General features: G+C 47.0%; 1 protein-coding gene across 1 annotated transcript in view; it reads right to left on the reverse strand.

Annotated features, from left to right (window-relative positions):
* Positions 1-13,462, reverse strand: part of LOC140430872 (aspartate aminotransferase, mitochondrial-like) — a 56,723-nt gene that overhangs the window by 12,479 nt on the left and 30,782 nt on the right. The window contains exons 6-8 of the mRNA XM_072518635.1: positions 4,590-4,694; positions 3,689-3,839; positions 2,382-2,547 (exon numbers count right to left, since the gene is read on the reverse strand). Coding sequence (XP_072374736.1) covers positions 2,382-2,547; positions 3,689-3,839; positions 4,590-4,694 — 422 coding nt within the window. The remainder of the gene's footprint in view (positions 1-2,381; positions 2,548-3,688; positions 3,840-4,589; positions 4,695-13,462) is intronic.

The following is a 13,462-nucleotide window of genomic DNA, read 5'->3' on the forward strand; positions in this document are numbered from 1 at the left end:
AGAGGACATTCAACTCCATGCCAGCTCTACTTGTCTCCATGTTTAGTGGACTCTGAACGCTTTCTACACTAACAACCTCCAATAACTGTTCCTCTACATTTTGCACCATCCATCTTCAGCTGCAACAACAGACTGTATCTGGTAACAGATTGACCCCATGCTGGAGATGCTATGGGGCAGACAGCTACCAAGAAAGGATTGAAGGCAAAAACATTTATGGTCTGTATTAAAAGGGATTAATTTTTAAGCAGAAAATCAGGTTTTAAATCAATACATTTTTTGTATGAAATAATCCAATACATGAAAATGTCAATAGTTTTACAAGAGACACCAGACATAAACAGATCAAAATATTTTTAATGTTGGTAAACACGAATATAGCAAACACTAAATTCCCCAAATAATGGAAATAATTATAGGAACAGGAGTAGGCAATTCAGCCACTTGAGTTGTCCTTCCATTTAATGAGATCATGACTGATCTGTGACATAACTCCATAAACCTGTCTTTGGCCCATATCCATTAATATCGTTGCTCAACAAAAACCTAACTATTTTAACAACTGATCTTGCTTCAACTGCTGTTTGTGGGAGAGAATTCCAGATCTCTACCACCCTTTGAGTGAAGAAGCTCTTCCTAACATCTCTCCTGAATGGTCTAGCCCTAATTTCTCTACTATGCCCCCTAGTTTTAGAATCGCCAACCAGTGGATATGATAAGTTTAGCTTTTTCTACCATCTTTCCCTGTTAATATCTTGAAGACTTCAATCAGATCACCCCATAAACTTCTAAATTCTAGCGAAAACAGGTCCACTTTGAGTAATCTCTCCTTGTAACCTAACCCCTGTAGTCTGAGTATCATATTTGTAAACCTACGTTGCGCATTCCCTCCAAGGCTAAAATATCCTTCCTAAGGTATGGTGCCCAGAATTGCTCTCAGTACTCCAAGTGGGGTCTAACCAAGGTTTTGTAAAGCTGCAGCATAACCCATGTGTCTTTATATTCCAATCCTCTAGATATAAAGGCTAGCATTCCATTAGCCTTTTTGATTACTTTCTGCACTTGTTCGTGGCATTTTAAGGATCTAAGCAGCTTAACCCCCATTTCTCTGGACATACACTGTACTTAACCTCTTTGCACTTAGAAATGATTTTGCTCCGTCCATTTTTGGTCCAAAATGGATAACCTCAGACTTGCATCTCAGAATTCCATCTGCCACAATTTTGCCCATTCATAGTTTGTCAATGACTCCTTGCAATTTTATGCTATCATCTAGACTGTCTACAATGCCACCTAACTTTGTATGATCAGCAAATATGGATATATGACTTTCTACGCCATCATCCAAGTCATTAATGAATAATGTGAATAACTGAGGCTCAAACACAGATCAGTGGTACACCACAAGTCACATCCTGCCAATTAGAGTACTTACCCCATTATCCTCACTCTGTCGCCTGCCACTCAACACGTTTCCTAACCATGTCAATAATTTGCTCTCAACTCCATGGGCTTCCACCTTAGTTAAGTCTCTTATGTGGGACTTTATCAAATGTCTTCTGGAAATCCACATAAATAACATCCATAAACATTTGTCTTTCCATCACCGTAGTCACTTCTTCAAAAAATTTCATAAGGGTAGTCAGGTGTGACCTACCCTTCACAAATCCACGCTGGCTCTCCCTGATCAACCATAATTTTGAGGTGTTCAGTTACCCCATTCCTGACTCCAGAAATTTCCCCACCACAGATGTTGGGCTAACTGGTCTGTAATTTCCTGGTTTCCCTCGAATTAAAAAGTGGAGTGTCATGTGCAATTTTCCAATCCAGAGGGATTACTCCTGAATCTAGGGACCACTGAAAGATTATAGTTAGGGCATCTACAATGTGCTCCCCTACTTCAAAACCCTCAAATGGAAACCGTCAGCTCCTGGGTGTGTTACTCTTTAGTTCCATTAATTTCCTGGTTACTGATGCTGTACTTACGTTAATTGTATTAAGCCCCTGTCCTCTATCGACTATTACATTTTTTAGGACTTCTGGCAAGTTATTCTCCTTTTCAACTGTAAATATGGAGGCAAAGTAATTGTTCAACATGTCTGCCATTTCCCAATTATCACTGACAACATCTCCATTTCCAGCCTTTAGTGCTCAAGTCTCTTTGGCATGGGCTTGAACTCACCACGTTCAGATGTAACGGGCAGAGATCTATCCACTGAGCCATGGTTGACACATTACGCAGGGCCTTTGTTTTTAACCATTGAGCGCTTTCTTTCACCTCAGTATTTAAATCAGGTCAGCCGAGTTAGGCTTTTTCATTAAAAAAGCAGCCACTGCAAGCAAACCTTGAACATGTTCTCGGTCTTTTGAGTCACACTCACCATTCTTTTCGGAGATCGGCTGTGTTCATGATGGTGGCGGCAATGCGAGCTCCGTTCATCGGCGGGTTAGAATACATAGGGCGGATCAGGATCTTCAGCTGTGATTCCACCCGTTTTGCCTCTTCGGCGTCACTGCAGACTACTGTGAAGCCACCAACACGCTCGCCTGAAAGGTTGCGGAGCTCCATTAATCCTTTGCAGCTGAACATTAACTCCCAATCGGCAACAGTGCGAAAGCCCACAACATTTATTCAGCAGTTTAGCATTAAGCTTGAGAGTGGTCAAGGTATTGTTTCCAGTTTTCTGCTTTAACTGACTGTTTCTAAGGATCTTTTCCCTGCTGGCACTGGCAGGACGCCATGTTGCTATTTTTTGTGCAGGAGCTTGTTCAAGGAACCCTACAGGGTATCCAACAACGGGAAGGCAGTTACAGCTGAGCCAATCCTTAGCTAATGTTCACAGTGCACGTTCCAGGTGTGAGCAGCACACAGTGATCAGGAGAAGATATGATTGGATGATAGCTTACATTTCCCATCCGAGCCCAGAGATGTTGATGCCAAGGATAGTTTTGCCATGACAATCAACCTCCCTAGTGGCACAACTTTATTGCTACCCCTGTAATACTTTTTCTTTAAAACAAAGAGTACATCTCTCATCTCAAGTGTGTCACAATTCAACGTTACTTCACTAGTCACAGATTATTTGGAGCCTACTCCCACATGTGCTTTAATGATGAATGTTAAACTTTCAGGACAATTTTCAGCGTGATCCTCTGATCAATTTTACACCCCTCGAATCCAGGGGCACTGGCACTAACTGACTGTCATGTAATTGAGACCAGCTAAAGCTGTACAGACCAAAAACCAATCTTGGGACTTCTGATGTCTTTTAGCACGATAATACAACGGGGAAAACATGGAGTAGATCAGAAAAAACATTCCTGATTTCAGCCAAGTCACTGCTGTGAGGAGTAAAGCAAATACCAGGCACAGCCACAAAGAGAAGGAATGAATCAGGAGAGTCAGGATCCACCATATTAACTCCCACACACCTCCCAGTGTTTGGATAGTGGGACTCACAAAGGGCCCGGGGTGCGAGCTGCCAATTGATCGCTCCAGCAGGCATGTTTGGCAATATAGAGAGACTACAAGAGGAGAAAAAGTTACTTCTAATAAGCCACGTAACTGGGAAGTAAATGTGCCAAGTGATACTGTCACTGATTTGGGGTCCATACACATCTGGAGCTGTTCCAATCCTAAAATGAACCGCAAAAACTAACTGGAAGTCATCCAGCAATATTTACTCACCATACAACCCCATGTTCTTGGCATAGGACTGAGACAGAACCAAGTTAATGCCTTGATCAAGGAAGAAGCGCACAGACCAGGCATCTTTGTCAGCATCTCCACTTGCAAAGCCCTGATAAGCCATGTCAAAGAATGGGAAGAGATTCCTTTTCTAGAAAGCAAAACATACTCAGCTGAAAGTACTGATTGGTTTGATATCATTTTATTGAAATGAGTATAACTGATTTAAACACTATGTCTTGTACTGTACTCTGTCTCCTGTTATTAGATACAATATGCTGTACAGAAGTACTATGTAGTGTATCTCATCTCTTAACAGGAAGAACTTCCTAAAGAGTTGGTAACTCACCATCTCAATCATTGGAGGTGGTTCAGAGGAGGTTCATTAGGATGGTCCCTGTATGGAAGGATTATCTTATGAGCACAGGTTGGGACTCATTGGAATCTAGAAGAATGAGAGGTGATCTCTTTGAAACATACAAGATTCTTAAGGGGCTTGGCAGGTTAAATGCCGAGAGGATGATTCCCTCATGGGAGAGTCTAGGACCAGAGGGCATTGACTCAGAATAAAGAGGTAGCAATTTGAGACTGAAATGAGGAGGAATTTCTTCTCTTAGAGGGTTGTGAGCCTTTTGAACTCCTTGCCACAGAGAGTTGAGGCAGAATCCTTTTGTATATTTAAGCCCAAGATAGATTCTTGATCAGTAAGGGAATCAAAGGTTATGGGGAAAGGACAGGAAAGTGGACATGAGGAACGTTGGATCAGCCCTGATCCTATTGAATGGCAGAGCAGGCTCAAGGGACTGAATGGCCTACTCCTGTTCCTATTTCTTATGGCTGTGGAAAATAAGTTTAGGTTACAAGATTCAACACTTTGGAACTATAAAGAGCCATTCCTCACCTTGACTATAGCTGCCAGCTCCTTCCACTGCTCGGACTTCGGGTCTACTCCTGTCGGGTTGTGGGCACAGGCGTGAAATAGGATGATCGACTGCTCTGGAATATTCTGCAAGGGATACAGGAAGAATACAAATATAAAAGTCTAAATATACTTCCTTTGAAGTTTTAACGGATAAACAAAAATATATTATTCTGAGAGTCACCAGCCTTATATCTAAGAACTGGCTCAAAAGCACTCACTGAAATGTCCTCTAGTGCTCCTGCAAAGTCAAAACCACAAGTCTTCAGATCACAATAGCGGTAACCTTTGACTTCCAAGCCAGCATCTCTGAAGATGGGTGTGTGGTTGCCCCTGTCCACGCTCCTCATAATTAGGCTACTCTTAGCCTCCTCTGTCCTAAGGAGAACAATCCTGGCCTATCCAATCTCTTCTCATAGCTGCAATTTTCTAGCCCTGGCAACATTCTTGTAAATGTCCTCGGCACTTTCCCCACAGCAATTATGTCCTTCCTGTAATGTGGTGACCAGAACTGTACATAAAATTCCACGCATGACCTAACTAGTGTTTTATACAGTTGCGTCATTACATTCTGCTTTTCTATTCAATATTTTGCCCAATCGAAGGAAGCATTCCAGATGCTTTCTTAACCACCTTGTCCACCTGTCCTGTCACCTTCAAGGCTTTGTCAAAGGGAGGTAATTTCTGACAAATCTGTTATAGAGTTCTTTGAGGAGGTAACAAGGAAGTTAGACAAAGGATGTGAAATAAACCACATCCAGTGGATGTGGTTTATTTCGATTTCCAGAAGGCCTTTGACAAGGTGCCACATAGGAGATTGTTAAATAAGTTAAGAGCCCATGGTGTTAAGAGTAAGATCCTGGCATGGATAGAGGATTGGCTGACTGGCAGAAGGCAGAGAGTGGGGATAAAGGAGTCTTATTCAGGATGGCAGCCGGTGGCTAATGGTGTGCCTCAGGGGTCGGTGCTGGGACCACAACTTTTCACGATATACATTAATGATCTGGAAGGAACTGAAGGCACTGTTGCTAAATTTGCAGATGATACAAAGGTCTTGAGAGGGACAGGTAGTATTGAGGAGGCAAGGAGACTGCAGAAGGATTTGGACATGCTGGAGAGTGGGCAATGAAATGGCAGAAGCAATACAATGTGGAAAAGTGGGAGGTTATGCACTTTGGAAAGAGGAATTTAGGCATAGACTATTTTCTAAATGGGGAAATACTTAGGAAATCAGAAGCACACAGGGACTTGGGAGTCCTTATTCACGAATCTCTTAAGGTTAACATGCAGGTTCAGTCGGCAGTTAGGAAGGCAAATGCAATGTTAGTATTTATGTCATGAGGGCTAGAATACAAGACCAGAGATGTACTTCTGTGGCTGTATAAGGCTCTGGTCAGACCCCATTATATTGTGAGCAGTTTGGAGCCCGTATCTAAGGAAAGATGTACTGGCCTTGGAAATGGTCCAGAGGAGGTTCACAAGAATGATCCCTGGAATGAACAGCTTGTCGTATGAGGAACGGTTGAGGACTCTGGGTCTGTACCTATTGGAATTCAGATGGATGAGGGGGGATCTTATTGAAACTTACAGGATACTGCGAAGCCTGGATGGAGTGGACGTGGAGAGGATGTTTCCACTTGTAGGAAAACTAAAACCAGAGGACACAATCTCAGACTAAAGGGACGATCCTTTAAAACAGAGATGAGGAGGAATTTCTTCAGCCAGAGGGTGGTGAATCTGTGGAACTCTTTGCCGCAGACGGCTGTGAAGGCCAAATCACTGACTGTTTTGAAGACAGAGATAGATAGGTCTTTGATTAATAAGGGGATCAGGGACTTCCGGGTGCGGCGATGACCAGCTAAGTCGCACGTTTCGGCAGCTCCCGGTGGAACGGACTTTTGGGCTCTTAATAGGAGCCGCAACGGCAATTTTAACGGCTAAAAACGCTGTGCGGTAAACCAGAAGGGAATTCCCCCTGGACACAGGTGGAAAAAGGAGAGGAAAGTGGCCGGATTGCGGAGGATCCTCTAGAGCAGCGGCAAGGAAGGCAAGCACAAAGCAAGATGGCGTCGGAAGGTGGCCGTCTAGTATGGGGCCCTGACCAACAAGAGTTCCCGCGGCGGTGTGGAAGAACTTAAAAAGGAGATGAAGAAGGAACTGCTGGCCCCAATATTACAGGCGATTGAAGGGCTAAAGGAGGAGCAAAAGACCCAGGAGCAGGAGCTTCGGGTCGTGAAGGCAAAGGCCGCTGAAAATGAAGACGAAATACAGGGCCTGGTGGTGAAGACAGAGATGCACGAGGCACAACACAAAAGGTGTGTGGAAAGGCTGGAGGTGTTGGAGAATAATGCGAGGAGGAAGAATTTAAGGATTCTTGGTCTTCCCGAAGGTGCGGAGGGGGCAGACGTCGGGGCATATGTGAGCACGATGCTTCACTCGTTAATGGGATCGGAGGCCCCGACGGGAATGTTGGAGGTGGAGGGAGCTTATCGAGTTATGACGCGAAGACCGAGGGCTGGAGAAATACCTCGAGCCATAGTGGTGAGATTTCTCCGATATAATGACAGAGAGATGGTCCTCAGATGGGCGAAGAAAACTCGGAACAGTAGGTGGGAGAACGCGGTGATCCAAGTATATCAATATTGGAGTGCGGAGGTGGCGAGAAGGAGGGCGAGTATTAATCGGGCCAAGGCGGTGCTTCACAAAAGGAAGGTCAAATTTGGAATGTTGCAACCGGCAAGACTGTGGGTCACACACCAAGGGAAGCACCACTACTTTGAGACGGCAGAAGAGGCGTGGACATTTATTGTGGAGGAGCAGCTGGAATAGGCGGGCCAGAAAAAGAACGTTTGGGACAAAGTGGTGGGGTGATTACGTGGGGTGAAGGGGGGGGAAAAAGGGGGAAGGGATGATCTCTCAAGTTGTTAATCTTGCGACCCTGTAACTTTTCTCTCTTCCCCATGTCGTGGGGGAGGGGGAGAATGAGGAATTGTGGGCGCCGGCCATTAGGGGTGGGGCCAAGTGGGAAACGCGGGCTTTGTTCCCGCGCTATGGTAATCATGGCGGGAACAGGGAAGCAGGAAGGAGGGGGCCTCGCACAGTGGGGGCCGAGGTCACGGGGGGGAAGCCGAGGTCAGCCAGAGTTTGCTGATTTCTGGGAGCAACATGGGGGGTGCAATTACGCTAGAAAAGGATCTAGCGGGGGAGGGGGGGGGTTAACTGGGTTGCCGCTGCTGGGGAGAAGGGGGAGCTGGTACGGGGTGGGGTGGTCGAGGCGGGAGGGCGCCGTCGGGGGAGATACGGCTACGTGGGAACCGGGTGAGGAGCTGGATTAAAAAAGGGGATGGCTAGTCGACAAGGGGGGGGGGGGGTAAAGAGCCCCCCAACCCGGCTGATCACGTGGAATGTGAGAGGGCTGAACGGGCCGATTAAAAGGGCACGGGTACTCGCACACCTAAAGAAATTAAAGGCAGATGTGGTTATGTTGCAGGAGACGCATTTGAAACTGATAGACCAGGTCAGACTACGCAAAGGATGGGTGGGGCAGGTGTTTCATTCGGGGTTAGACGCAAAGAACAGGGGAGTGGCTATATTAGTGGGGAAACGGGTACTGTTTGAGGCAAAGACCATAGTGGCGGATAGTGGGGGTAGATATGTGATGGTGAGTGGCAGATTGCAAGGGGAGGCAGTGGTTCTAGTGAACGTATATGCCCCGAACTGGGATGATGCCAATTTTATGAGGCGTATGTTGGGACGTATCCCAGACCTAGAGGCGGGAAAGTTGGTAATAGGGGGAAGACTTCAATACGGTGCTGGACCCAGGGCTGGACAGATCGAGGTCCAGGACCGGGAGGAGGCCGGCTGCAGCTAGGGTGCTCAAGGACTTTATGGAGCAGATGGGAGGAGTAGACCCCTGGAGATTTAGCAGGCCTAGGAGTAAGGAGTTCTCGTTTTTCTCCTATGTTCATAAAGTATATTCACAGATAGACTTTTTTGTTTTGGGAAGGGCGCTGATCCCGAAGGTGACAGGGACGGAGTACACGGCCATAGCTATCTCGGACCACGCTCCACATTGGGTGGACCTGGAGATAGGGGAGGAAAAAGAACAGCACCAGCCCTGGAGAATGGACATGGGACTATTGGCAGATGAGGGGGTATGTTTAAGGGTGAGGGGGTGTATTGAAAGGTACTTAGAGCTTAATGACAATGGGGAGGTTCAGATGGGAGTGGTCTGGGAGGCGTTGAAGGCAGTGATTAGAGGGGAGCTGATATCTATTAGGGCACATAAAGGAAAGCAGGAGGGTAGGGAAAGGGAGCGGTTGCTGAAATAACTTTTGAGGGTGGACAGACAATATGCGGAGGCACCGGAGGAGGGACTGTACAGGGAAAGGCAAAGGCTACATGTAGAATTTGACTTGTTGACTACGGGTAATGCAGAGGCACAATGGAGGAAGGCACAAGGTGTACAGTATTAATATGGGGAGAAGGCGAGCCGGTTGCTGGCCCACCAACTGAGGAAGAGGGGAGCAGCGAGGGAGATAGGGGGGGTGAGAGACGAGGAGGGAGAGCTGGAGCGGGGAGCGGAGAGAGCGAATGGGGTGTTCAAGGTATTCTACGAAAGATTATATAAGTCTCAGCCCCCGGAAGGGAAGGAGAGAATGGTGTGCTTTCTGGATCAGCTGGAATTCCCTAAAGTGGAGGAGCAGGAGAGGGCGGGACTGGGAGCACAGATTGAGATGGAGGAGGTAGTGAAAGGGATTGGGAGCATGCAGGCGGGGAAGGCCCCGGGACCAGACGGATTCCCGGTGGAATTTTATAGGAAGTATATGGACTTGCTGGCCCCGCTTCTGACGAGAACCTTTAATGAGGCTAGGGAAAGGGGGCAGTTGCCCCCGACTATGTCAGAGGCAAAGATATCGCTCCTCCTAAAGAAGGAAAAAGACCCGCTGCAATGCAGGTCCTATAGGCCCATTTCTCTTTTAAATGTGGATGCTAAAATTCTGGCCAAGGTAATGGCGACGAGGATAGAGGACTGTGTCCCAGGGGTGGTTCATGAGGACCAAACTGGGTTTGTGAAGGGGAGACAGCTGAACACGAACGTACGGAGGTTGCTAGGGGTAATGATGATGCCCCCGCCAGAGGGGGAAGCGGAGATAGTGGTGGCGATGGATGCCGAGAAAGCATTTGTTAGAGTGGAGTGGGATTATCTGTGGGAGGTGCTGGGGAGATTTGGCTTTGGAGATGGGTATATCGGATGGGTACAGTTGCTGTGTAGGGCACCAATGGCGAGTGTGGTTACGAATGGACGGGGGTCTGATTATTTCCGGCTTTACAGAGGGACGAGGCAGGGGTGTCCCCTGTCTCCGTTATTGTTTGCACTGGCGATTGAGCCCCTGGCCATGGCACTGAGGGGTTCCAGGAAGTGGAGGGGAGTGTTTAGGGGAGGAGAAGAACACCGGGTATCTTTGTATGTGGATGATTTGTTGTTGTATGTGGCGGACCCGGTGGAGGGGATGCCAGAGATAATGCGGATACTTGGGGAGTTTGGGGATTTTTCGGGGTATAAATTGAACATGGGGAAAAGTGAGTTGTTTGTGGTGCATCTGGGGGAGCAGAGCAGGGAAATAGAGGATTTACCGCTGAGGAGGAAGGTAACAAGAGACTTCCGATACTTGGGGATTCAGATAGCAAAGAATTGGGGAACCTTGCACCGGCTTAATTTAACACGATTGGTGGAACAGATGGAGGAGGACTTCAAGAGATGGGACATGGTGTCCCTGTCACTGGCGGGTAGGGTGTAGGCGGTTAAAATGGTGGTTCTCCCGAGATTCCTCTTTGTGTTTCAGTGCCTCCCGGTGATGGTCACGAAGGTTTTTTTTTAAGAGAATCGAGAAAAGCATTATGAGTTTTGTGTGGGCCGGGAAGACCCCGAGAGTGAGGAGGGGGTTCTTGCAGCTTAGTAGGGATAGGGGGGGGGGGGTTGGCACTACCGAGCCTAAATGATTATTACTGGGCCGCCAATATTTCAATGGTGTGTAAGTGGATGGGAGAAGGGGAGGGAGCGGCGTGGAAGAGATTGGAGAGGGCGTCCTGCAAGGGGACCAGCTTACAAGCAATGGTGACGGCACCGTTGCCGTTCTCACCGAAGAAATATACTACAAGCCCGGTGGTGGTGGCAACATTAAAAATTTGGGGGCAGTGGAGACGGCATGGGGGAAGGACGGGAGCCTCGGTGCGGTCCCCGTTAAGAAATAACTATAGGTTTGTTCCGGGGAGAATGGATGGGGGATTTGGAGCATGGCAAAGAACTGGGGTAGTACAATTGAGAGATCTGTTCGTAGATGGGACGTTTGCGAGTCTGGGAGCGCTGACGGAAAAATATGGGTTGCCCCAAGGGAATGCATTTCGGTATATGCAACTGAGGGCTTTTGCGAGGCAACAGGTGAGGGAATTCCCGCAGCTCCCGACGCAGGAGGTGCAGGATAGAGTGATCTCAGAGACATGGGTGGGGGATGGTAGGGTGTCGGACATATACAGGGAAATGAGCGACGAGGGAGGGGATCATGGTAGATGAGCTGAAAGGGAAATGGGAAGAGCTGGGGGAGGAGATTGAGGAGGGGCTGTGGGCTGATGCCCTACGTAGGGTAAACTCGTCGTCCTCGTGTGCCAGGCTAAGCCTGATACAATTCAAGGTTCTACACAGGGCGCATATGACTGGAGCACGGCTTAGTACATTTTTCGGGGTAGAGGATAGGTGTGGGAGATGCTCGAGAAGCCCAGCAAATCACACCCACATGTTCTGGTCATGTCCGGCATTACAGGGGTTCTGGGTGGGGGTGGCGAAGGTGCTATCGAAGGTGGTGGGGGTCCGGGTCGAGCCAGGCTGGGGGTTGGCTATATTCGGGGTTGCAGAAGAGCCGGGAGTGCAGGAGGCGAGAGAGGCTGATGTTTTGGCCTTTGCGTCCCTAGTAGCCCGGCGCAGGATATTGCTTATGTGGAAGGAAGCCAAACCCCCGGGCGTGGAGACCTGGATAAACGACATGGCAGGGTTTATAAAGTTAGAACGGATAAAGTTCGTATTGAGGGGTTCAGCTCAAGGGTTCACCAGGCGGTGGCAACCGTTCGTCAACTACCTCACAGAACGATAGAGGGAATGAAAAAGGAAAACAACAGCAGCAACCCAGGGGGGAGGGGGGGGGGGGAGATCCGGGCAGGCTCTTAGGGATGTCATTGTATATGTATAGACATTTGTTATAGGTAATGTATATTGGACTGTTGGATTGTATCGTTGGAGAGTAACTATTTTTGACAAGGCAGTTGCCATTTAGTTTTGTTTTTGTTTATATATTATTTATTTACTTGTTTAAAACTGGCCACTGTTATTTATAGTGCTTTATTGTTGTTTAAAAGAAAAACTATGTACTGTTATGTTTGGCCAAAACATCTTGAATAAAATATATTTTTAAAAAAAAATAAGGGGATCAGGGGTTATGGGGAGAAGGCAAGAGAATGGGGATGAGAAAAATATCAGCCATGATTGAATGGCGGAGCAGACTCGATGGGCCGAGTGGCCTAATTCTGCTTCTTTGTCTTATGGTCTTATGGTGGACATGCACTCCAAGGTCTCTCACTTCCTCAATCCCTCTCAATACTTTCCCGTTTATAGAGTCTTTCCTTGCTTTGTGTTTGCCCTTCCTAAATGCATTACCTTACATTGGTCCGGACTGAATTCCACTTGCCACTTCTTTAACCACTAACCCAAAACATTCTGGAGTGGACAGTTATCTTCTTCACTATCAACTACATAGCCAACTTTTGTGTCATCTTCAAATTTCAAAGAGCAAGGGCCCTACTGAGCCCCGTGGAACACCACTGGAAAGCGTTTTCCATTCACAGAAACATCCATCAACCATTACCCTCTGTTTCCTGTCACTGAGCCAAGTTTGGATCCAACCTGCCACCATCCTCTGTATCCCATGAGATCTCACTTTTCTGACCATTTTCCCAAATGCCTAACTGAAATCCATGTGGATAACATCCACATCGATCCTCCTCGTTACTTCCTGAAAAAAATGTATCAAGTTAGTATGAACCAACATATGCTATACAAAATAATTTAGCACCATCTCCTCAAGTTTATTTTCTCCTTCATTATAGGGGTCCCAGGCCTCACCCCATCCAACAAATGAGAATTCCTGATCTGTCTTTATGTGAGTAAATAGAGAGTATGAAAAGCACCCGTCATTGCAGTAAGAGACTGTCTTTGTGTTCAAAGATGGTTTGAGGTTGTACAGTCATCATGAATCATAAGGGAGCACAATTTCAGCTCATGAAGAGGCTTTTGTTAATGGCTGATAAACACGGATTAGCCTGAGAGCTCTCTTTTCCTCTTGACCATGCTAGTACAGAAGGTAAGTGATAAAGCTTTACAAACTCCTCAACCAAATTATTTTTTACATTTAGAGTACTCAATTATTTTTTCCAATTAAGGGGCAATTTAGCATGGCCAACCAACTTACCCTGCACATCTTTGGGTTGTGGGGGCGAAACCCACGCAAACACGGGGAGAATGTGCAAACTCCACACGGCCAGTGACCCAGAGCCGGGATCGAACCTGGGACCTTGGCGCCGTGAGGCAGCAGTGCTAGCCACTGCGCCACCGTGCTGCCCTTCTCCTCACGCAAATTAAGAAAAAAACCCTGAACTGTTACCTAGGCAATCCCATTTACCAGGAATCAATAAGTTCACAAAATTCCATTAGCTAGTTTCAGGCAGATGTCACCAACAATGAAATCCATTTTTGGAATCAATAACATTGGACTGCATTATCAATGCTTTTTTCCAATTAAGCTACA

This window comes from Scyliorhinus torazame, chromosome 10, assembly GCF_047496885.1.
Source record: "Scyliorhinus torazame isolate Kashiwa2021f chromosome 10, sScyTor2.1, whole genome shotgun sequence".
Classification (NCBI taxonomy): domain Eukaryota; kingdom Metazoa; phylum Chordata; class Chondrichthyes; order Carcharhiniformes; family Scyliorhinidae; genus Scyliorhinus; species Scyliorhinus torazame.